The 25,507-nt window shown below is 40.3% G+C and overlaps 2 protein-coding genes across 5 annotated transcripts in view; both read right to left on the bottom strand.

Annotated features, from left to right (window-relative positions):
- The window catches only part of LOC137174878 (bMERB domain-containing protein 1-like), a 12,484-nt gene extending 11,146 nt beyond the window's left edge, over positions 1–1,338 (bottom strand). Inside the window, exons 1-2 of the mRNA XM_067580385.1 lie at positions 1,261–1,338; positions 1,037–1,153 (exon numbers count right to left, since the gene is read on the bottom strand). Of these exons, the coding sequence (XP_067436486.1) occupies positions 1,037–1,115 (79 nt within the window). The 5' untranslated portion in view covers positions 1,116–1,153; positions 1,261–1,338. The remainder of the gene's footprint in view (positions 1–1,036; positions 1,154–1,260) is intronic.
- Positions 1,339–1,568: 230 nt separating this feature from the next.
- Positions 1,569–24,791, bottom strand: LOC137174841 (phosphoinositide 3-kinase regulatory subunit 6). Of its 4 annotated transcripts, XM_067580345.1 has the most exons (22): positions 24,699–24,791; positions 17,379–17,464; positions 15,255–15,339; positions 14,982–15,086; positions 14,369–14,460; positions 14,169–14,237; positions 13,507–13,639; positions 12,620–12,689; positions 12,259–12,457; positions 11,476–11,623; positions 10,456–10,542; positions 9,809–10,049; positions 9,236–9,523; positions 8,485–8,584; positions 7,742–7,864; positions 5,724–5,831; positions 5,444–5,546; positions 5,224–5,288; positions 5,034–5,124; positions 4,859–4,920; positions 4,603–4,709; positions 1,569–3,637 (listed from the first exon to the last, which is right to left on the bottom strand). In XM_067580345.1, the coding sequence occupies exons 3-22, from the start codon at positions 15,310–15,312 to the stop codon at positions 3,481–3,483; spliced, it is 2,406 nt and encodes an 801-aa protein (XP_067436446.1). In that variant the 5' UTR covers positions 15,313–15,339; positions 17,379–17,464; positions 24,699–24,791; the 3' UTR covers positions 1,569–3,480. The 4 variants fall into 4 exon arrangements, with proteins under 4 accessions (XP_067436446.1, XP_067436431.1, XP_067436454.1 ...); XM_067580330.1 differs by lacking the exon at positions 17,379–17,464; XM_067580353.1 differs by lacking the exon at positions 17,379–17,464 and having other exon boundaries at positions 5,724–5,825.
- Positions 24,792–25,507: the final 716 nt, after the last annotated feature.

The raw sequence follows: 25,507 nt of genomic DNA, 5'->3' as shown, positions 1-25,507 counted from the left end.
CTTAATGGATGGTACATCAGAGCCACCTCTTCAAAAAATCCAGACAACATCGTTTAAATAATTATAATATGGGAAATCAATGTGCATCAGCATTGTAGAGGGAAAGAGGTAAAACAATTAGTCTATTCACTGATGATGATGATTCATTGATAGTCGACTGACAGATCAGGAACTGTTGAAGCAATTCTCTAGATACACCTTCCCTAATGTGAAGATTTGCTACTTTTCTCTGTTTCATATCACTGTAAAGTGAACATCTTTGGGTATGGACCTTGGTTGGACAAAACAAGACATCTGAAGACATCACCTCGGGCTTCAGAAGATTGTGTTGGACATTTTTCACAAATGTTCTTACATTTTATAGACCAGTCCAGATTTATTGATAATGAAAATAATAGTTAGTTGCAGTCTTAGTTGGAACATCACACACAGTGATAAACAGTTTCAATAGCTGAGATGTAGACAGCATCCTGTCATGTCCAACACGGTGGTCATTTTTCATCATTTAATGTGCAGGTCACTGAGTAATGGACCCTCACTTTTCTCTTTCACAAGAAAAGACACACACACACACACACACACACACCAGCAGAACAGACACCTGTGGATTCTTGACATTTTCAGAGCTGCTGCCTGTACTGCAACAAGAAAAACACATTGACTGGCATCTATCAAGTACTAAATATTACCCAGATAACCAATAAAAGTAAAAGACTAAAAACCAAACAGCAGTATCAGACAGTGTAGTTGGACAAGATATAACACAAACCTATGAAGCCTTACAGTAATATTGTAGTGATGCCATTGATTATATTGTAAAAAAAAAAAAAAAAAAAAATACAGTGTACGTTGAGGTCACTATTAATTCACTATTAACTAAGACAATGTAACTAAAGCAATTACAGGATTTGGTACAGTGACACCTTAGGAGACTTTACAGTGGTATTACAGGAGATGCACATTATATATATGCAGAAAGGTAACTCTAAACCAAAGTCAACAGATCGACAAGTATAGATTTTATTCGTTGGGTAACCTGGTCTGTGGTGGTTTCTGCTCCACTCTGTGCGCTCCAGTGAACCGTACGGATGAGAAGATCCTTGCTTCTTCTCCATCGGTCCTGCAGCTGCTCTCTTCTTCTCTCTAACTAAGGCTTCCAGTTGCAGATGCGGAGAAACAGCGATGAAAACCAGAATAGATTGTCTTGCAGACTCAGTTTGTTGCTGTATTTCATTGAATCATCGCCAGTCAGTCACCAACCTGCAGCGGCAGAGAGAGCGAGATGCTCCGGCAGGTGTCAGCGTGCATCCAGCAGCACACAGTAGAGGCTCGCTATGTCAACCGATACACCCAAAGCAGGTTAGTGACTAAATATCGCCATCTGGTGGTCTTTGGACGCCTCTACAGCATAGCAGAGTAGACCCCCACAGTGCACGTCGAGTCAAGATAAAAGCAAAACCACTTCCTTTACAGTCAACTCGGAAATAAGTCGTTTATTCAGAAATGATGTTGAGATTCAAGCTGAGAGTTGCCACATTAAATAAGGGACACAAACACCGTTTTACAAAACAAAAATAATTTATTTACACAATTAAATTTGGATGTGTAACGACATCCTCTTTGTATATGCAATTACATGGAAACGATGTGCAAAATAGATCATGAATTTCAAACTCATGATTTCACCCTGCCAGGCTAGCAGACACACAGACGCACACACACGCTCACATGATTTTATGTTGTGCACCAAATAAACACATCACTTTCAGTTCCTGAGGCTGTTGCCCTTTACTGTCTGAGATCATAACTGTGGAGATGATAATTCAGTGGCTGTGAATGATAGATTTAAAAAGAAAAAAGAAAAAAAGTGCTGCATTGATCTTTTTCATGAATAACAACTGCACCAACAGCTGCGTCAGATCTTGAACGGCCCACTATAACTATATAAAGAGAATATCTATAGAGGATATCTAATGATGACAGTATGTTATGGGAATGTTTCCATAATTGTGACATGTCATATTTACACATGTAGTCATAAGGCGTATTACATGCTTTACACACAGCTGCTGGACTGCTGCGCTTCTCCCATAAAAAAATGATCAACACTGCAGTTTCTGTGCAAATTGATGCAGTTTCGCACACTTATGCATCTGCTAGCACACCAGAACAAGAGGACGGGGGTTGGGGTGATTTTCACACCACAAGGCTAATAGGTTACATTTGAGACATTTACTGGCATGTATGCAAGTTTCACTTTCACTTGTCCCCACGTTTAGCCCTTTGTGTATTTTCAAGCATAGACAGTGGCTTTAAAGACAAAGCCAGCAGTCTAGCAGGCTAATAATTGTGTGTGCATAAAGCAGGGGTCTATGTGAGACAGTACACAGTAACACGCAGTAGTTGTGTCCGTTCTGTAGTAATTCCTGTCAGTGCACGTGGCTCTAGCTTTTGCGCTGCACATAGTGTAGTTCTAGCAAATTTATAGAACGTTTCCGTTTATAGAACACTAAACCCAAGGCTAATGTCAATCATTCGCATCTTCATTAACAGCTTACGTTATGTAACCAGGTACAAGAATAACAAGGGAATGATAAACACTGCAGTTTCTTTAGTTATTTGTTATTTGAATAATTCAGCTAAAACAAAGGCAACAACGGTGGTCTGTCAGCTGTCATCGTACCAGTCTTTCAACAATCTGCATGTTTCAATAGCTGACAGACTGATTCTGTGAACAGGTGAGTCCATATTCTTGTGTGTAGGTATGTGTGGTTGTGCCAAGAAGGCAGTAAAAGGTAGTGTGTCTATGAAGTAAAGCTACTATTACAATCAACCCTTCAAAATCTGCTTCAGTAAGTTGCAACTTTGTGACGCAGATTTTCCAGATTGACTGCTGAGTTCTAACAATATTGTCACATTTACAATCCAATTATCAGTAGTTAAAGGATTGAAATCCTTTATGTATACAGGTATACACCTTTGCTTATTTGTTTTTTCTATGCTGGTCTCTCCAGTGTCAATGTTGGCTGTGTTGTTCTCTGGCATGATTCCAATCTGCATATATTTAATGAATGTCACAAAGTATACACAGTAAATTACTCATGAATTATGAAACACTGTTAGGAGTTCAATTATAGCTTAATGTGTAATAAATGTTGTTCCTGTTACTGTAAAAGTAGACTGGTTGTTCTATCAACTGCAAAATTCGATATTAGTCCTGCATGCTTTGCATTGGGCCTTAAGTCGATTTATAGTCTTTCCAGATGTGCCAGTCAGTCCGGACTGACAGAACTGAAACTTTTTTGGTTCCAGGAGCAGCAGAGTATGACTAAAAGGTGATTCCTTTTGCCTGTTCATGTGTCAAACTAGACTTCTGTTATCACAGAAGCAACAACCATTCCCACTATCAAAACACAGCGTGGATGGTTCTTGTAATTCTTAAGTTTCTTTGAAGAGCAACTCCATCACATTAAGCAGAGGTCAGTTGATGATTCCAGCAAATGTGTTGATTGGTAGAGGAAGTCCTTTGCTCATGTATTTGGTTAGTCCAGCATCTTTGTCCTCACCCAAGTTGAGTTTGGACCTCATGGTTTTCTGGACGCAGTATCCAGGGTCAAGACACGGGAAGATCTCGATGCTGCAACACAAACATGTTTGAAATAATAGAGGAATCAGTTTAAATTGCACAGAAATTTAAGTCTAGATTCATCAAGACTGAGTTAAAGAACCAATTTTAAGATGTGAAAGGTCTTATGAGCTGCTCCTTATTTGCTATCAGACAGAACTGTTAACTCGTTACACACATCTTCAGTCTGACATTGCCTCCACTCTAACTGGGGGAGGGGGATTCAATTTTTCCTAACCAATCACCAGAGAGCAACGTATCTGTCTGAATCATTTTTAGTTGACACTGATGCATAGCTATGCCAACATACTTGTTTTGCCAGGGTTTTAAGAGCAGTGCGGAGCGAAGTAAAAACAAACTATGATGTTGGGCGATATTGAGAAGACATGCCATCTATGTCAAACACAGGGCTGATAACAAATTCAAGTATATTATCCAGCAGCTCGAACGCGAAAGAGAGGCCAATAAGTGAATGTTTCCGCATAGCTTGATGCTTGACAACGGCTTGACAATGGCGTTAGTCCCACCCCTGGCGCTGATTGGCTAATTGTTAGTCCCCAGAGGCACTGATTGGCTAATTGCTTTTTCAACCAAGAAACCGCTGTTTCATGTCATGATGACAGACCAACAACCGTGAACTTGGTGGAGTGGGCAGATTCAAAGGCAAACTCCCTATTCTTCTCTTGTTATAAAGTTATAAAATCCAATTGAGAATGACCCCAACAGATTGTGCCATTATGTATTTCCCGCCATTATTAACTTCAAATAATAACTGTAGGGTTCCACTTTAAAAACCCACCATGGCTGGTATCCTAAAGAGGCCTTAATCAATTGGAGCACTCTTTGATCTGCTGCTGCTGTTTTGACAGCAATGATAAATATCAACGATCATTTCTCTAACCAATGAAACACCAAACGGTGGCTTCATTAAAATGAATGAAGTCACCTACAGTACAGCTGAGGATAGTCTCTCTTACCTCTGCACATCTCTGTAGATCCTGCGACAGTCTCTGTCCAGTGTAACAGTGAACGATCGACTCTCCAAGGAGCGAATCTTAATGTTGCTGGTCCGAATCTTTGATTCCTGACAATTTTAAAATAAATGGACAAAAGGATGAATTGTTGTATAAAGCATTTACATTCCATGAGTTGATTTAACATGAACAGTCTTTGTAAAGGTAGACAGGGAACATCTCAGTGTTCAATAATTTGAGAGGTATTATGTGAACATACCACAGTGTTATTTTTACTTTTTGTTGGAGATTCATTCAACGTCAGTGTCAGACAGTTCAGATCTATGAGACAAAGGCAGAGAGAAAAAGAAAACGTGAAATAAGATGCAATGATACATTTTAAAAAACTTTGGAACATTTGATTGTTAGTATGAAATACTGAGATAATACTAAACCTTCTGTTTCATTGGAGGGAATAGCACTGATCTGAGCGCCTGACATCCTGACTGAGATTCCTTTGTCAACATCTCGGCCACTTAATGTCACCTGGACACACACACACACACACATACACAACACACAAGCGTCAGTACCCTCATGACAGTAATCTAATAAGGAAATAAAGAATCTAAAAAAGCAACTTACCTTTTTGTAATTCATGGAAACAACAGCTCCGCATGCCTCCCCCGAGCTCTTCTGTTTTTGTTTTTCTGTTTTAGAGACAGACATGTTAACAAACAGGTTTGTTCACAGTTACAGGCAGGGATGTGCATACACATGCAAAGCTGTGCACATAAAACACAAATATAAAAAGAAAGCAATTGAAAAAGTTCAAATTATCTACATGTATACCCAATCAATTTACCTCTCACTGATGCTGAGATTTGTTTGAACTCAGGAAACTCCATCTCCAAATGGGTGAGGAACACTTCTTCCACAGGATCCTTTGTCATGCTGGTGAATGTGATCTAATGGAAAACAAGCAATTTTTCAAAATCAAAAGACATTTGAAAAATGTGAATGTGAAATGTTTTTGTCACAAACTTTGGTATATATATATATATATATTGTATATTTGGTATAAAGCTGTTTAGCTCAGCAGAGGATACAGATTGAAGAGTTACACATAAAATATATCACACTACCTTCACAAAGTAGATGGTGAAGTAAACAGGCTGCTGGCCAGTACGGACATAGTAGGATATGACATCAGACACGAAGGGGTCTTTTGGTGTCCCTGGGTTCATCTGTTGCTAGAAAAAAACAGTCATGTAAAATTAGCCTGCTTGCTGGCATGATCTAACCACAAAGTAATTTTGGTCGTATCACGCGAATATAATGAGCATCACTAAAAGGTCAACTGCTTGTAGGTATTAAAAACAGTGCTTTGTAATTTGCCAGCATTTAATAAACAGCCAAACACCTCTTTGTTACCCTGCTGCAAGTTTAAAGTGCTTATATTTTATATATATTTTAAGGTTTTGTGTTTCAATTTGAAAATCTCAACCATTCAAAAAGGCATTTATTTCCATTCTTGTGCCTTGAAAAGAGAATTTTTCGAAGAGAGGTGAGGATGGACGAATTAGAAAAAAACACTGAGAGGAAAAAACAAACATACAAAACATAAGTTTCAGTTTTGCTATACAAATCAGGTTCCATTTAGTCGAGAATGGAGAGGAAATGAAAGAAGGGGAGGACTTAGACAAAGAGCAACTCAGTTTTTTCCATGAAATCTCATAAACAGAAATGACCTCAAGCAATGCGACATAACACAGTATTGTATTGTCTAACAGTTTTAAAAAGTGTTGTCAATCTTTTCTTGGACTGTTACATCATTTTACAAATTATTAAATTCCACATCATTTCTTTTATAAATGTTCCTTTGTATTTTATTTCCTTTTTAAGGCTTATGGTCATGGGTGTCACCTGGCCTGGACATTCATGGTTGTAACTTTGAAGATTTTTTCTTTAGCCCCAATGAAGGGAACAGAGGCAAGACCAATCAGAGAGGGTTTACAGGAAAATACGTGGAAATGGAAATTGGCTGACAGTTCACTGTCAATTCATTACTATGCCAATCGCTAGCTCATGGGTTGAAGCTGAAGCGGTAGACAAACATCCTCTCATGCTGAGCCAGGAAAACAAGGTGTGTAAATGTCTGTATGAGTTCCAACAGAGCACAAGTTATATAGAGCTAACGCCAGCTAAACCGTTAGCAATGATAGCTTAGTTGTGCCTCCCTTCAGCTAGCAACACCAGACTAGCCTAGTCTTGTGTTAGATAGCCAAAAAAAATGATATTTTATGGGTCTGGTAATCCTACAAACAGTGACACCCGAGGCAAGTTTTATCTCCTTTGGCAATATTGTTGTTGTGACATTCATGCCAATAAAGCGAATTTGAATTTGAAATTTAAATGATTCAGATGTGACACAATCACACATCACTGTAGATCAATGTCAGGTGTAATATACAGTAATTGTGTCTCATATCAAGTAGGTCCATCAGTAATAATTGTGTAACCAAATTTTGAAAGTTTACGCAGTCACTAAGAGTAAGTAGCTGTTTTCAGCTCTCATTCATTGTAGGTTTTGAGGATTTTCCATCATGCAGGCCTTGTAATTATGGTAGTATGTATCTGGTATGACATTCTTTTTGGTTTGAGACATTCGAGAGGCTGGAATATTCATGTGCCTTCTCCAATTTTCACATTTTTTAAGCGATGTGTAGCCCTCACTCAAGCCCTCATGCAAGAATGAAAAATGCATGAAAACAGTCTATTTAGAAGTACGTTTTTGATGGAGAAGAATTTGTGCTCAGCCCCTGATGTTTAACAGTCCAGCCAACAACCCCCGCTTCTGGTGTCAACACAGTTGTTGAGATGTCTTTTGAGTTCATCTCACTGTAGCTGTGGTTTCAGTGAAATCAACTTACTTATTTTCCTCGCAGTGAGAGATGTTATGCAACTTCCTGTGTTTCAAGTCATGCACAGAACACTTGCCATGTTGACTAAATGGGATGCGGTAAGGTGATGACATTTTCAGTTTCTGGTATGTACATGTGTTCGTCAAGTAATTAGAATCATAGTGTTCATAGGCTTTATCTAACATAGACCTGCTGTGAAAATGCATTTTCTTTTAGATGTCTTTTGAATCGTGTCATACCATCTTAGCCAGTTTGGGGATCATGCAGCCTAAACTCTTGATGTTACAGTTGTACCACGGATCCACCATGCTCAAGTAGGAACCAAGAGTGCAGGGTTTTCCCTTGGATAGATGGACACTTTCCTAGAAAAAGGGAACATGAAAATTTAACCAAACATACATCACTGTTGCCAAACAAACAGCAGTTTTGTTTGTTTTTTTACCTACAGCATGTTTTGTGTTTTACCATCAAATGAAGACTATTGAGCCTTTTTCTGATGCATTCTGTGCCTGGACTCTGTGTTTGGTATTTGTTCAAAGCAAATCATCATGAAAGTGAGATGTGGGCTATATTAGGCGTGCTTTCCTATTTGCATATGCATTTGAGGGAGGATAGTCAAAATAACAGCAAACATATACATATACATATATATATATATATATATATATATATATATATATATATATATATATATATATATATATATATATATATATATATATATATATATATATATATATATATATATATATATAGTTTGTTCAATAACTCCTATTGCATCATTAATACAAATATGCAATTGTTCTAAGGTGGAGGTGAGTATATTGAGTATTTCTATGCATCGTCACTACAGAATCACTTAAATAAACATACAGTGAAAACAACACTAAGAATATGTCACATGTTGATCTGTCTTATTATCTTTAGAGGTGTGTTGACTTTCACAGGCTGATGGTGTGTTGACAAGAGGAAGTTGCCTTACCCTGACAGGAGAGATAGGAGTAGGAGCCCTGCAAACAGGGATGTAGTAAAACTGGAGGTTGACTTTCATTGTAAGAAAAAGCCTTCGCGCTTCCCTTTTCCTGCAATGGTGAACCAAACCATTCGTGAGAAGAGTAGAGCAGTAGTGCGCACGTATGACAATCCCAGCAGAAAGGTTTTCGATATAAACATGACATTTCCAAGAAGGGAAGTACAACTTCCTAAACTAGACTTAAAAAGAATCTAAAGCAGTGATCTAATAGCTCTCCAGTTCAGTTGAAGTGATCAAATATTGTTGGTGCTTAAATGACACGTTATACAGTATGTTCAATGTGAACAAGCCCACTGTGACAAAAAGCATTTTTCACCTATATCGTTTTCTTGCATCAAAGATGGATGATTTTCTTATCTCTGTACAGTTTACAGTCATCTCAAGGAAAATTATGAAATAATTTGTTACAAAACAGCTCATTGTAATGCTCATTATATTGTATTGTTGAGCTACTGTGTTCACAGGAAAGACCAGCATACATGATAACATGAAGACGTCACTTGCCAGAATATATTATTGTCTACAAAACAACAGCAACAGTACAGTGTAACAGAGGTAAAAATCAAAAGCATCAGTCAAAACTTGCAGAAGCAAACAACTAATGGAGGCAATACAGTATTTTTACAGCTCCGTCGCATACAAAACTTTAACCCTCTAGCTGCTTCCAAATAAACCTGTTGTTTATGTTTGTATCGCTCACCTGAAGAAGTAGTAGGCTTTGGCCAGGCGGCCCAGCACCCTGTCATCCCCCATGACGACTATCCTAGCAGTCAAGTGTCTCTGCTGCTTGGGGAAGGGGCTCTGCATTGCACTGCTTCCTGCCCGCCTCTGCAGAGTCGCCCCTCTTCTTCCTCCCCTCCCTCCACTTCCTCCTCCTCCGAGGCTTGCATGGTCTTCCAGGGTGTCCTGCATCAGCGCCATACTGTCCTTCACAGATGGTTTCATCTTGATGCCTCCACGCCGTGACAGCTTTGACGACTCTTGTTCACTGGGAGAAAAGAGGATCATTTAAAAGTAATATAAGGCTTGCAGACCAAAAGAAATGATGCAAAAGAGCCCATTAAGAACGCTTGATAACATTTTCAAGTTCAGCAAATGACTCGTTCTCTGTGAGGATTGTCAACTGAATCTCCAGTGAATTTTAAATTGATTTACATGGAAAGGAAGGTAATTATTCCAAAAACTTTGGAAAATATCTGGCATTTTGCATCTTTTATTAGAAAGACTGCAGAGTCGCCATTAATTACCATTAACTAACAGATACTAGATTTACCTTTTGCACTGTTCCCATGATGCACTCAGGCTGGCAGCATCCAGAGTTGACACCGGGGATTGATCAGCGGTGGGGGGCAGGTCTCTTTCAATGCCGCTGTCGTTGGACATGACTGAGAAGCGAGTCTTGTCAGATGGCATCAGGTCAGGTGACTCATCCAGCTCAAAGTCCTCCTGCTCCGGGCTGAGGGAGAACTGATCCGACATGGAGCTGGATCGAAACCACTTGGCCAGCTCTCGCCCTGTCAGCACATTAACATGTGGATCAGGAGTCTCACATGGAGTAAGACAAAGCATAGAGACACAACACACACAACACTTTGTCCTTTCAATAACTGTCTCAGCTGAAGTGAATAAACTTTAATTAACCAAGCATTTCACCCTTTGTGAAGTGATAATAAAACTTGGCATCTACATGTGATGCTCTTAAACACTACAAAATATATTATATTTGCTGCAAAGAACAAAATGAGTCAGTGAAGTTAGAGAAATTATCCCAAGTAAAAGTTTTCATCTGTATTTTGGGTACATTTTCCCTTTATTTCAGGTTTCTTCAGTTCAGTTTTCTACAGTTTTAGTCTCATTCAGCTCAGCTGACAGGTAGTAACAACTTCCTCTAGACCCCCCACAATGTGCAGAGCCACTCACAGATATCCAGCTCCTCTGTCCACAAGTGGAAGCTCATCTCTGGGTTGGGGAGAGGGCAGTCATACAGGGGTCCTTTTGACAATGGCTCTGCAATAAACACACATACATACAGAGGAAGAGAGAAAGAGGAAAAGACCAAAACTGTCACAATGACACTCAAAACAAAACAACCCCCCTCACCCCCCCACTTCCTCTCTGTCCATCCCTCAGTCTCCCAGCTGGGATGAGGGGGGGAGCAGGTTCATCAGACATGATAATAGCGGGGAAAAGAGTGTATGTCACGGAAATAGATATCCGGAAAATTAAAAAAAAACAGACAACTGACTGCCACAGAGGAAACCAATAGATAGAAGCAAGGTCACATATTTGATCTCAGCTGAACAGCTGGCGTGTGAAGCACAGAAAACATGTCCATCACCTGCCATGTGTCCTCCAACAGTTCACCAAACACCACTGCACTTGCTTAGCAGCACAGATTACTGATTATGTGTTTCAGCAAAAGTAGAAATAGTGATACAAATGCATTTTTCAATATGCTCTATAGCAGAATAGCTTTGAGTTGCAACATTTTTCAGTAGAGAGCCAAGTTAAACATCATAAGCTAGAGCCAAAGGACTGTTTCCATGTCACCTTAGATTCATCTTTACACTGCATTCATTTTATGACTTAAGTGGTTTTAATTTCATGCAACTAAACAGCACATCACCCTCATGTTTGGTCCACTTAATGCGGATCATTTTGCATGGTCAGAATGCATTTTACGAGTTCATATCAAGATTAACAATAACAGATGACACAGTAACATCCTCGTCTCGTCATTTCTCTTTTTCCATTTGACTCCTGTCTGTTACGTAACCAGATATTACTGTGGTTCATGTGGTTCTCCCCCCTTAACTGATTTTCAGCTAAACCAATAAGTTGACTTATGCCTATAACACACAGCTGCTCTGTGAGCGGCTCACAGATTCTCTGCTTTGCAAACTCAGCTTTGTTGCATTTCCTTTTCAGAGAGCCCCCCACCTGAATCTGTGTCAGTGACAATCTCACTGTACAGCTGCTGAAGACGGCTCCGCAACGTTCCACCGTCCCCCCTGCCGCCCTCCTCCACGCTCTGCTCTAGAGTCGCCAACACTTCCTGAAAGTATGGCTCAACATCATGACCCATGTCCTGTCACAAAACACACAAACACATGTGGGTGAACACACAGGCACACGGGAAGATAAACACACACAGACTATTAATAGCGGAGGGGTGAAGGGTCCCCGGTGTGTGCGTGTATGTCTGCCCTCATGTGTGTCCTGCTGAGGTGTTACTTTAGGACCGGTGCCAGGAGACACTTCCACCATGCAGCACAGACAACAGACACGTTCATTTGGGGAAGGTACTCTTTATTTCTAATCCAGGTGCTGCTATAATATACTGCTATAACCAAAAACAATCAAATGATTGTTAAACAGATTAGATATTAAACAGATTTAGTCTGATAGAGGATCAACATTCAAGTATAAAGTAAACTCACATTCATAAAGACAATCAATTAATGGGTTAATAATTGAAAGAGAAAATAGTAAGTATGCGGAAAAGCCGTCACATTTACTTTGCAAAGCATTGTGAGTCCAAAGTTTGTAGGAGAAGTAGATAGGCGGGGAAAAGCTGCAATCAACAAACATACAAAGCATAATAGCAGTGAAAACGACAACGATAGAGGATACAATACAACGGACAAGAAAGGAAAAAAGACAACTGAAAGGAGAAGGCAAAGCGTGAGCAAAAAGCAAACAGTATTGTACGATTCCACTGACCTTCAGGGCCTGAGCCAGCTTCATGCCGTGGCACTGCTCTGCTCCTAAACCAGCCTGTATGGAGTGTTGGACCACAGTCCGCATGTGATCTAAAGGACTTAGAAATCCACCTGAAGCTGAAGCAGACGCCTCAATATCACCCAACAGGACTTGTGCCAAGGGATCAGTAAAGACCTCTGGGTCAGCCAGGACAAATACCCTGCAGGAATTTACATGAGAGGTTTGAGTAATGACCAGGGAAGGCAGGTTGACTAAAAGAAAATAAAATCAGCCTCCTTAGTAAATCTTCAATTTTCTGAGGCGTCTGTGTGTCTGTGTCTGTACACACAGACATGTGATGCATTATTTAGTTATGACCTACCTCTCCTGAAAGGGATAGTGCTCATTTCTTAGTTTCTGCTCAGCTATGACCATCCTCTGGTACATCAGACCTGTGGATCAGAGTGGCGTTGAATGACAGTATGCAGTGGCAGAATCTCCATTAACTGACGCATGCTTGATGAATGCAAAATGTATTTAATACACTGACGTGGGGGGACAAAGAAACATCATAAAAACCATAATATGTTTTTCCATTGTATGATGTTCCTTGCTGCAGGACTGTGGAGGGCTGAGTCAAAGAAGAAATGCGCCCACCTTGTCTGACTGGCTACTGAGCTCAGCAGTATGAGCTGCTTCCAGTCACATCTCTCTGGCTGCATTTTTTTTTCTTCTTTCATTGTTGTCGGTTTGGTTTAATTTAGCTTTTATCTTTAATCTTTTTGTTTGGTAAAAATAAATCTTTATAATCAGGAAGCATATTCGCTCTCTCTTTTTGCCGTTCTTTGAACTGAGTTAGAACACAAAGGACATAATTGCACTGTCAACAGTATGTGTAATAGATAATTCATGTTTTGGTTCACCTGTCTTCATGGGAAATGACGGTATACAATCACATCATCATAACAACACATCATTGTCATAGAGTCACATATCAGCTGGTGGTTGAACTAACGCTAGGCTTCAGTTTTCATTGTTGCTGGGGAGTAAAGACGGCCTGATACTGAGGCTTGTCAGGTCATAAAACATGTGTGCATGTTTTATAGAACACTATATAATTCATCTCTAAACAATTACAGGCTTTAAATGCTGAGTGTGCTGTACGACGCTGATTTAGCTCCTTAATCTGTGAGTTCTGAAGTCAGTGAACCCGGATAGAAATGAACCGATCACCTCTAGTTTTAAACTACAGCAAGAGTTGAATAATACCTGGAATGAAGCGTTCAGTTTTGATCTGTCTGGTGTAGCTGAGGCCTACGGTGCAGTACGGATGAGGGAAAGTCAGGAGTCTCTTGCAAAAGTCATAAACCCGCTTGTACAGTTCATCAGGAATGTAGGCTGTCTGGAATTTGAAAAAAACACACACAAGTAGAGGTTACAACTAATGCTGGTAAGGAAAACAATTTACCGATTTCCTTTTACGGTTAGCGAACGGTAATTATTGTTGCTAAAATATGAGGAAAAACTACATGTGCTTAAACATCGTAATTTCAAGGAACCACTTCCTTGTTCATATTTGTTCCTGGAGTGATAACAAACACGTTCTCCTGTTTGATACTGTTTCAAGTAGCACTGATGGAAAGTCCAACATTTCACGCCTTTTAAGCAATGCATACATCATTTTCTGACATACTGACTCAAGAATATTTTTGATCAATAACGCAACGTGTCAGTCTGGTGGATATATAGATTTATCTTCCAACCAATCGGGATAACTATACATATTCAATGACATAGATTGCTTGTAAGAGAGTAACAGGACAGACAGATGAACTTCCCAGTACGGTTCTGTAGTGTAAATCAGTGTATAGAAGTAAGAATGAACTAATGTGAGGCAGCTTTTTCACAACAATGTGGCGAGAACACCGTACCTGAATGATGGCGTACATGAGTGTGTGGAGCAGAGGGATGATGTATTTGCGAGAGTCCCATCTCTCAGCCTGCGGAGAAAACGCACATTATAGACTGAGGACTGTACACTGCCAGAGTCAATCAATCCATTAATCCATAATCCATAATCAACATAAAATGAAACATAATGTCATAATGTCAACAGGACTAGGTCACGTACCTTCTCCAGCTCCTTTATCAGCACCCACACCAGAGATAAGCTGTTGGCAGGATTGTTTTGAACCTTTTTATGAAGCGTCCATCTCAGCATGCCTGCACACAGACACAGACACATTCACACACACATGAGCCATTAACAGATGCACAATTTCCACAGCACTGAACACAAACTTGCTAAATGTGTCACTCTTTTCTCCATGACACTGCTAATTCAATATATATCTGATGACTAACAACCGAACAGCCCTCATACTGCTGACATGGCTAAATATTCCACTATGACAGTGACACTAGAAATCTGGCTTCATTAAATATCTGTCTAGGGTGGAAAAGTTTACGAGAAGGATTCAGATTGAGTTTTGGATTACTGTCAGAAAAATACAAAAAACAGGAGAACAACTGAGTTTCCTCTGAAAAACCACCATGACTATTCAACCACTGTAATTTGAATACATTATCTACATGGTCACTTTCTGAAAACTCTTAACCACAAGTTAAGTGATATAAAGAGATGATGTTGTTTGTGACTTATGTGTGATACAATAGCAAAGACAGATAGAACTGCCTTCATATCTGGTGGTGACATGTTCTGGTGTAGTAGATCATATTTTTACCTTTGTTGAGACAGTCTGGAGCCACTTTGTGGTCCGTTTCTTTGGGCAGCACAGCCTGGATGCTGCGGTACAGTTCTGGCTCTGGAACTGTGGGGGAGCAGCCGGCTGAAAATAAAGTCGAGAGTTTAGGCGTTAAAGTATAATATGAGAAGGTTTTGCTTTGAGTTGAACACAGCGTGAAATCTTCTTGAAATACTGTGAGACTTGATGCGTTCTTTTTCTACTAGGGATGTAACTGTATATATTTGCGTCACTGAGTACAGTGTGTGTTACCTGTTGGCTCCATGCTGCACAGACTGCTTGAGTTATCCCAGGGGGCCTTGTTGGTCATGTCTCACACGCATTGTGGGTCTATTAACTGTAATCAAGAAGAAGACATAGACAGGAAGTGTCACTCATGTTCTGTCAGATGGGCAGTCTCTGACTTTTGGCTTCTGACAGTGAATGTGGTTAAATGGTGTGAAATTAAACATATATGTTCGATAGAACTATTATAAAAATCTATTTCTGTGTTCACAGGAAGGCTGACTAGAATATCATAAATATGTCTCTCCTCTCGATGTTTCTCTTTTGATATTGATGTGTGAAATATGGCACCTCTAGTTTAAACCTGTGTAGTTACTGCTGAGGGACAAAACCGAAAGCTCCGTGTCTAAAGTCCCTTCCACACACCCCCACCCCCACAAACACCTATACACACCTACCAGCATGTACTCATGTTTAGCAGGTGACAAAAGGTGCCCAACAGTGGTAAAGACCATTTCTATAAATGACTTTGACTCTTTTCAACCCTCACTATCGCAGGTCCCACACAGGCTTGTGAGTCACCTCTTACACCTCCACAATATAAATTTATAGTGGAAATTGGCCAAAGGAACCTGAGCGCAAATTGCCCTCATGGCATGCGCTCTTTCAGATCCTTTACCATCCGATAGATAGAGCCGACAAATTAAATGTAAGACCGTCAAAACCACAACAAACATTAATCGCTAACTGCCGAGGGAAATGCAGTTTCCTGTCACAATTTATAAATACCTCACTTCTTATATACACAGAGAGAAGTAGATGAGATTATTTCGTTGCTTCGGCCCTTCTTGGATGAATTCTTAAAAAGCTCCACTCCGCTCTACTCTAAACATACTGAACATGAATCAGAGAGCTCATGAAGTTGATCATCATCATAAGAGCCCAGAGTTACAGAAACAAATCATATCCGAAACAGCTTGAAACCTATTTGCTTCATGGAACTGATTAATTAACTTCTTATCCACTAGTTAAAATAAATCAGCGTGTCTGAACATACAGCTGTAAACACCACACGAGGCAAAAAGTAGAGAAAACATTACATAAACTTACCCTGCTCTGTACAGACGCGGACCGAACAGTCCTGCATGTATCTGACATCCACACACCGCACTCTCAGTAGCAAAACTAACCAGTGTGTAACAGAGGGGGAGAGAGAGAGAGAGAGAGAGAGAGAGAGAGAGAGAGAGAGAGAGTGTGTCACAGGCGAGCGAGGGCGACAATTCATTGGTGGGTGCATTTCCTCTTGTGTGAGGGCATGAGTGAGGTAGTGACAGGGGATGAGAGCGCTGTGTGTGTGTGTGTGTGTGTGTGTGTGTGTGTGTATGTGTGTGTGTCGGTGCCAGCGGCGTGGAAGGGGGGAGGTGGGGAGAAGAAAAAAGGGGGGAGAGAGTGTTCGTGTGTGCAGGTGTCGGAGTGAGAGTCATAACCTGTTTGAGTGTTTAGTTGGCTCAAAGCTGAATGGTGGATTTGTTTCCGTTTTCTGACTCACGACTGATTTCTTTGCTTTTCTAAACTTTTGCTCGTGGCATTCTGCTCTCTCTCGTGTTCTCGCTCTCCCTATTCCTCACTCTCTGACACACACACACACACACACACACACACACACACACACACACACACACACACACACACACACACACACACACATCAGGGGTCATTCCACAGGCCGTATGTGTACAATGAAAGGATTTAGTGCGATGGATTTAGCCTTGATCCCTCTAAGAAAAGCAGCACGTTCAAAAACAGTGAGTTAACAGCGCTGCCTCAGCAGCTGAACGCTGCCTGTTTGACCACAAGTTTCCGGCTGCCTCTTGTGTATTCAGTCCCTGTCTCTCCGTCTCTCATTATCTCTCCCTGTTTACACCTTTTGTCAACTAACTGGTGCCCATTACGTAATATACATGACTCAAAAGATTTTGAGTCAATTTATTTTTCCTGTCACTGTCTTTCTCTTTCACACATACACGGACAGAAATGAAAACATACTGGACTCTGCGCACACACACACACATGCACACGAAAGCCAAAACGTTCATGTGCATGCCTGCATGTCTCACCGCCGCCACACAGAGACACAAATTCTGTTTTTACCTTTGCTAATAGAAACTATTAGTGCAGCGTAGGTTCTGACACACACGCAGCACTTCCTCTCTGTCAGAATGAGTGGGCGGGCGACACTATATTTAGAAAGACAGAGCGAGAGAGAGAGAGACAGTGTGAGAGAGAGACAGAGAGTCAAAAAAAGGCTTAAAAATAGATGCACCATATCATTCACTGCCTTTCCAAATAACTAGGTTGGAAAACCCATAGTCTGCAGAAAGTTCGCTGAACCCGTCAAAACAAAGACAGCATCATCATAGCTTTTTGATTGTATATTATGCTTATATTAAACAAATGATTTAAATAAAAGACTTTTTTTTGTGGTTGCACACTGAATAGAGAATTTGATGTCTTATGCATGATTTCATAGCAACTTTCCAGGACGTAACCCCGTCTTTACTGATGTTGTCTTCACTGGAATTGGAGATGTTAATATTTAAATTTGTCTTTATGCAAAATGACACAGTTTTATATTCGAGGATGGATTCACAAGTTTTCAAGTCTCTCTTAAAATGACAGTCAGGAGCCCAAATGAACAGTGCAATGGGTTTTTCTTGCTATAATCATTCCTCCTGTTCATACTGGCCATTAGAAGATCCCTTCATTATGCACTGACATTGTAAGTGATGGGGGCCAAAATCCTCAAGTTTATTTAAAGTCAATATGAAGCTTCAGATGTTCAAATGAGTCAAATCATGTAGATACCTGTCAATGTTACGCTCTTTTTAGAGCCGATTCCCTATTTTTGTTCCCTCGAAATTCCTAATTCCCTCTTTCAACAGGGAAACACTGACCGAGGAAACACAAAGAGGGAATTTGATGCTAAAAAGACTGTAAGACCCTCATGTAGGCTAATCTTCAGATAAACTTATAAATGCATTTTTGCACTGTGGATTTTGGCTCCCATCACTTACTGTGCATTGAAAGCACACGAAGGGGATCTTTTAATACTAACTCAGATTTTCCAGCAATGTCCTCCCGTCATTTTTATAAACAACACATGCACAGGAACGGTCAGGTATAGACTGCAAAATCCCTGAGATGTTTTTAGTTACTGCGAGTCGTTCCTTCCTGCCACAGGTGCCAATAACATCATCCAAATGACCCACATCACTGCTAACAAACAGAGCACAAGCAGAAAAGCTATTACAGGTACCAAGGCCACATGCCAATGAAACAAACTTCCGCTGCAACTGTTGACTATTTACGGTTGATGTGAATCAGTTCCTGATCTTAGTTTCAGCTGCCGTACACATCCATCTACACCTTCCCCATGTGGGCAGCCGCCACCACGCATGGCAGTGGTCAGCCAAACAAATCTCAAACAATGCGGCCAAATAGAAAACAGGAGTGCTCATTTCCGTTCAGGCATACTGCAGATATCTCAGAAAACAGGAAGGACCTGACAGCGATGTGTGGAAGTGCGTTCATAGAGCAAAACAGAGGTGGTGCTCAGGGTGCTGCAGCAGGGGTGGGCTTGTATGTGTGCTTTTGCTTGATTGGAAATCCCCCAACCTAGGATAGCATGGGCTAAATCAAGACAGATAGGCCATATCGTCTTTCACATACAGAGCTGGACATAGAGTGCGGAAAGCACCAGCAGCATTTATCCCCTATAGGCTACATATAGCTGACAATACAAGTACAGGTACAGAGTGGCGGCATTTGAATTTCCTGGAGGGGAAATTCATGTCTGGAAGGGACCTGTGTGCATGATGTGTTTAATGATCTGATGGTAAAAGTAGCATCATACCTTTAAGTTTTTCTTCTCTCTCAAGAAGATATCAAATACGCTTGATACAGATCAGTTGTCATCTGTACAGCATGTCATCTTGCTGTACAGATGACAGTACGCTCTTCATTTTTGATTATTATCGGAAACAATATAACCAAAACAGCTAAGACAACTCAATGTTGTGGCATGCATGTGTGACACATGCAAAAGTTGCACAGAAACCCCTAAAACAGACAAATTTTAATTTAGTGTGAGCAACGGGGGATATCAATCAAAGTGATTTCCTGCATCAACATGCCGGACAATGTGAGGAAGTCCTCTTGGACTGGTGGATGAGTGTGTGTTTGTGCACGCTTTTACGCATGCATGCGTGTGTGTGTGTGTGTGTGTGTGTAAACCTGCCTGGTCTGACTGACCAGGGATTATTTCCTCCCCAGGCCCTGCAAACGTCACACTAATGACCAAAATATGCAACAAAAAAGGTGAGTATGTCACAAAAAAAAACCTCAATGAGAGTTGCTGACTGGGGGAGTTAGTATAAATACGGCATCCAATCACAAGGTGAAGATTTATGCTGCTGCTGGGGGCAGTGTGCTAAATCCATCAGGCCAGAGGAAGAGGGATAGGAAGAGGTAGCAATACAAAGGGGGTTTCCCGAGGTGTGTGTGTGTCGTGTGGGACCTCTTGTGGGGTCTGTGATGGTGTGAACTGGGTCGATTGGTCCATCAGGGGTCAGTTAAGGATGTGGCATTTAGGAAGGAATAGGCAGCCTGCGATTGTCAGGAAGTTTTGCACAAATACTATGTTAAAACAAAAATGCAGATGCAAGCTGATAGGCACACATATGCACACACACATACACACAGTGCATAATGGTAAATGTCATACTGCAGACACACACGCTACAGTCCATCGAAGACATGAGCAGTGAGTTTCTACAATCTGAAACTCTCAACAGTAGTTTTCATTCCAATGTACAACGTTTGCACCAATTTCCAACAGTTTTCTGCTTTCCTTGAGCGCAGCACTTGTGTGTGTGGGCCTTTATTGCAGAGATTTTCCCGTCAGTGTTTTGGAATAGTGATTAGATTCATTCTTTATGCATGAAATACTTCTAAATCCCTTCTTATTGAGGATAAAAACAGCTCTGAACAAAGAGAGTATTGTTACCATAGATACAGCTGTGGCCTCAGGCAGAAGGCCTGTGGATAACCAGAGAGCTGTGGGGAACATTGAGTATGAATGATTTATGCTTTTCACTCAAACTCTTAATGAGACACAAGATATTTTTGTTATACAGATGTTATTTAGTCATCGACTGCAGTTCTGACTGACTTTGGCTTAAAAGACCTTGTTTTTTTGGGCCACTTGGGAAAGAAGTGATGATGAATTTCCATTTTTTTTTTTTTTTGCCTTAAAACTATTTACAGACTTCCTCTTGGACTTTTCAAAACATCGCTGTTAAGTGTACCTGTTCAAGTGCAATATTTAAGCCACATACAGTGAGTCTTTATATAAATAGTTAATAACCCTGCTTCAGTAATGGACAAAGTATGAGACATTCTGTAACCACATATTCTGAATATTCTGCAACTGACGTGTGTGGAAAAACAAACATGCTGAGGAAAAAAGTCAAAAGTGTGCAGACAAATGTGAGGAGTCCTGTGGATTGTCCGTCTCACCATCCGGCAGACCTTATTTAGCAACTGTGGGCATAATGAGGAAACGCAATAACATAGTGGTAAAATTTCACAGAAGGTCACTGAGTGTAAGTGATCTATCTGCTACAAGCACAGGATGTACTAAATGCGTCACATCGACATGATCAGCAACGCAAATAGACACACACTTGGCGTGAAACAGCCTCAGCCACGATGGAGACTGCTTTCCAAGGAGCCCACAGGTACACAACCGTGCCAAGAAGTGTCGCCATTTGTTTTCTCATTCCTCACAGTGCAAACACAAGGGTGGTGTCTCAATGTGAAGAGAGTCTGCGGCTGTCTGCATCTTGGCAGCGTGTGGGATAAAGAGTGTTTTGCAATAACTTTGGGAAAGGCTGTCATTTACTGGAAAACCTCGGGTCAGCTTGTCTGGGAATACTTGCCAGTTGCAAGTTCCTCAACCGACTGTGCTGTTGTCAGAAATATCAAGTGACACATGAGTGCATGACTGTAAACATGAAGGGTTTTGCCGAGCACTTTGTTTATAAGGCATTATGTCAAGTGACTAAGAGATAGCTTGAATTTATCAGGTCATCTGACTTAATTGAAATTGTTAACTGAGGCATACACATCTTGTGTCAACACAGCCTTAAGACATGGAGGCATCTATTTGATCTAACTGCACTAGACTACTGTCCTTCTCAAGCCCTAGAGGGGAAAAAGGAGGACAAATGGATTTATTGAGTTGTTTTTCCTCTGTAGCAGGAGAAACTACTGTCAGTCGTATTTGGAGCATGTCATAAGTCAGCTCAGTTTGTTTACTGATTTCACAATTAAAAATAAATTAATTGCAGAGTCTAGTCGGAGTTCCTGTTTAGGTTGGTAAGGGAAACCAGTTTTCAAACAGAAACCACCATAAGTGCCTCCGCTCATCTCTTCCAAACCGCCTCTGGAACATCAGCATTCCTTCCAAAGGCCAAATACTTCCTTATAGCCCGCAAGTGTAATGCTCTGTGTGTCTGACCCACTGACATCACTGGCCTCATGTGGGCTCACTTTTTGATCAACTGATTAACAACACCACTACGAAATGGGTCCAAATGTTGCTTTTAAGTGAATGAGAGGACTGAGAGGTCTTTGTATAGAAAGGTCACAGCGATGACACATGATGTTGACCTTTATGGTGCGCAGTGGCACAATAAATCACACCCCATCCATCCAGCTGTCAGAATATGGGTCTAATTTTAACAGAACATGAAAGGATGATGAACTCTGGCCTCGTCCTCCACACTGATTAAAAATATCACAGATCTGACCGCAGACCTACATAAAGGAAACTGTCAACTTAAAAACATTCACTTCAGCACCACCCCTTTAACCTACTGGTGATACCACATAACCATAACCGTCCATGGTTTGATTCCAGTCCGGGACCTTTGTTGCATGTCATCACTATTCTCTCCACCCATGTTTCCTGTTACTGTCTGTCAGCACTTTCAGCTGTCAAATAAAGGAACAAATGACAAATGAAAAGCTTTAAAAATACAACAACAACATTCACTTCAGTGTGATTAAGGATTAGGATTCAGTTGGTATGTTTTTTGGGAAACTTTTGTCTTCGTTGGCATTTAAACACGTTACACTGACTTAAAGCTGCAATGATTAGTAGATTAATTGATAAGTTGATCGACAGAAAATTCATTGCCAACTATTTTTTAATTAAAAAAAAAATCTCTGATTCCAACTTCTCAAATGTGAATATTTCCTGCTCTCTGAAGTCCCCTTTGATTGTAAACTGAACGTCATTGGCTTGTGGACTGTTGGCCAGGACAAAAGAAGACATTTGAGCACGTAACCTCGGGCTTTGCGAAACAGTGACCGACATTTCTCACCATTTTCTGACATTTTATGTCTAATGACTTATCAATTAATCGAGAAAATAACAGTCACATTAATCAATAATGAAAATAGTGGAAGTTGCAACACCAACTGACCTGGTACTTAGAAGTGAATGATTAAAAAACCGGTACACCATCATTCTGATGTCATGATACTATGAATTGACAACCACCAGGACTAGTATTGCAGAAGTTGCTTAAGATACATACATCAGAAGACTGTTAGATCCTAATCTAAAGGAAACTAATGCAGATGAGAGGATACCAACTTCTCGCTAACTATTAATATTCTACAGTAGCTAATAACTTGGTTTCCATGAATGTTGGCTATTTTCATGTCTTGGTGGTTCACTTTTTCATGTGTTACTGCTCTTGAGTACAATTGCAGAACAGAGTTCGATTCAACCGGACTAACCAACACAGATTTGAAACACTGTAGTGCCCCACATTCAGATCATTTGGCTCCAGATAGGCCGTTGTTTATTGATGAAAAAAATCTTGATACATGTGTGTTGTTTTTCACCATTACGTTAATGCAGAGGTTGTGCGGTTAAGCTGATGTTTCATGTCAGGTGTGACTGGTGTGACTGTGTCCTATGATGTACTTATTCCAGTCATTGCCTCACCACAACAGATATCCAAAACATGTTTTTTTGGCTGCATTATCTCATCGTAGGTGTTTGTATCATCACAGGAATCGTGGCTGTGTGGTTTTACTCTGCAATCATAAGATAGTTGGATATGGTGATGACATTGTGTAAAGGTGAGTTTAAAATCACAATGGAGATCACACTCATCTCCACATGGACTTTTTCCTCCTCATGTGAATTAAGAAACTAGATTACCAGCATTTATCTAATAACCTACATATTTTCTGTCACTAGGTCACTGTTTTCTCGTCTCTGACTGCATGACCTCACCCGATGGCTGACATCACCGGCCTGAATTTGATCAAGATTGGTCTGATGGTTTTTAACTGGGCGTTGTGTAAAAGAAGTGGAGGGTGTGGACCTCTTTGTTTAGTCAACATATGAGATTTACAGGGCCTATAAAGATTTAATGTGAGCCTTATTGCTAAGGAAATGGCCTGTAAATGATCACTGGCTTACTTTATGAATGAAAACATAATTTACAAGTGGGCTGATATAATATACTAACATATAAAGTTATATATAAGTATAACTAATATAATAACACAAAAATACACACAGACACACAGACTGGAGCCACCTTGCATCCCCTTAACCACAAAGTGGTACCAGGAAGCTCTGATCTAAAACAAGGAAGCCGGAGGAAATACAGCTGTGCTTTTAGACCCCAACAGACACAACAGAGAGCTTGGGCTTCAATAGGATCAGGCACTGTTATCAAACCCTTGTTATTATCTCAGGAGGGGCAAAAAATAAACCGCCGTCCCTCGTGTCTTCCCGTGTCATAGGGCATGATGTGTGGACGTTTGTTTATAGCTTCACTTCCATATAAAGGAGCTCATTCACAAAAAAGAGAGGCTTCTTCAGAGGAGCCCGCTGACAAGTACAGCACATTAGCACAGGAATGACCGGTGAGCAATATCAGTCAGATGCTGACTGATAACAAACCGCTGCCATATATCTTATCTACTTGGTACAGTTAGCTACTGACTGATCAGATAATATGGGTCATCAATGCAGAACGTAAACATCATTAAGATAACCATAAACAACAGCAAAAAACATCCCTCAAATATAAACAGGTAGGGAAGGGACAAACAGCAGACAAGATAGATATAAACAGTATAAGACTTAAGCTCAAATATCCACGCACAGTTTTATGTAAAACGAAAATAAATGTAACGCTAACTAGTTATATCTATATGCACGCGGAACCATTAAGCGAACACGAATTTCATCACCTGCAGTATTAGCTTGCTATAGTTAACAGTATTCGACGTTAACTTTTCTGCGAGTAAGCAGACAGTGAACTATAGAGTACAGATGTAAAAAAATAAAAATATTTCTTTATAATTGGGAAAACTTGCCTGCAATTAAGTTGTACAGACTACTCCATCCGCCAACTGTCGCATCCCTGTCGGTGACACTTTACTCGGCTCCCGTCAACGGTCCGACAGTGAAGCTGCTCTTTTGACCACGCCCACTGATGCAGCCGACCAATAGCGTTTCATTAAACGCGTCACTACGATGATAACCAATCAGGTATTTTACAAAGTTTATAAAGAATGAAATAGATAGATAGATAGATAGATAGATAGATAGATAGATAGATGGATAGATAGATAGATAGATAGATAGATAGATAGATAGATTGATTGATTGCCTAGTAAAGTAGCATTGCAGTTATCCTTCAATACTTTCCTCATATATTACTAATATGAGGAAAGTATTGCTTGTTGATTCCTGTGCTCTGGTGGAAGTATTCAGATCCCTTTAATTTAAGGAATCAGTGCCCTAATGTAAAACCTTGCCAAAGTGAAAGTATAAAAGTATTACTGTATCAATGAAATCTATCAAAAGTAAAAGTACTGTTGCTCTTCTGTCTTACAAGTATTCATCAGCTGCATCATCAGCCTACTAATGCAGATAGCACACCTTTTATTTATTAAATGTTGTTTCCTGACTCATCCACCTGCTCAAAAACGGTGTCAGCATATATCAGTATCAATATAAATATCAGTGAATCTCATAGTTTGTAAAAGTACTCCTCTGGCAGAAACAATGGACCCTGTGAGAGTAATATAGCCTTATCTATTGTATTACTGGATTGGACTGATGCAATGATGTGTAATTTTAATGTTGATGTTTTAGCTGGTTGAGATTATCCTAATTTATG

Source organism: Thunnus thynnus, chromosome 3 (genome assembly GCF_963924715.1).
Source record: "Thunnus thynnus chromosome 3, fThuThy2.1, whole genome shotgun sequence".
NCBI classification, from domain to species: Eukaryota; Metazoa; Chordata; class Actinopteri; order Scombriformes; family Scombridae; genus Thunnus; species Thunnus thynnus.
This window is presented reverse-complemented; position numbering and strand designations above follow the sequence as displayed.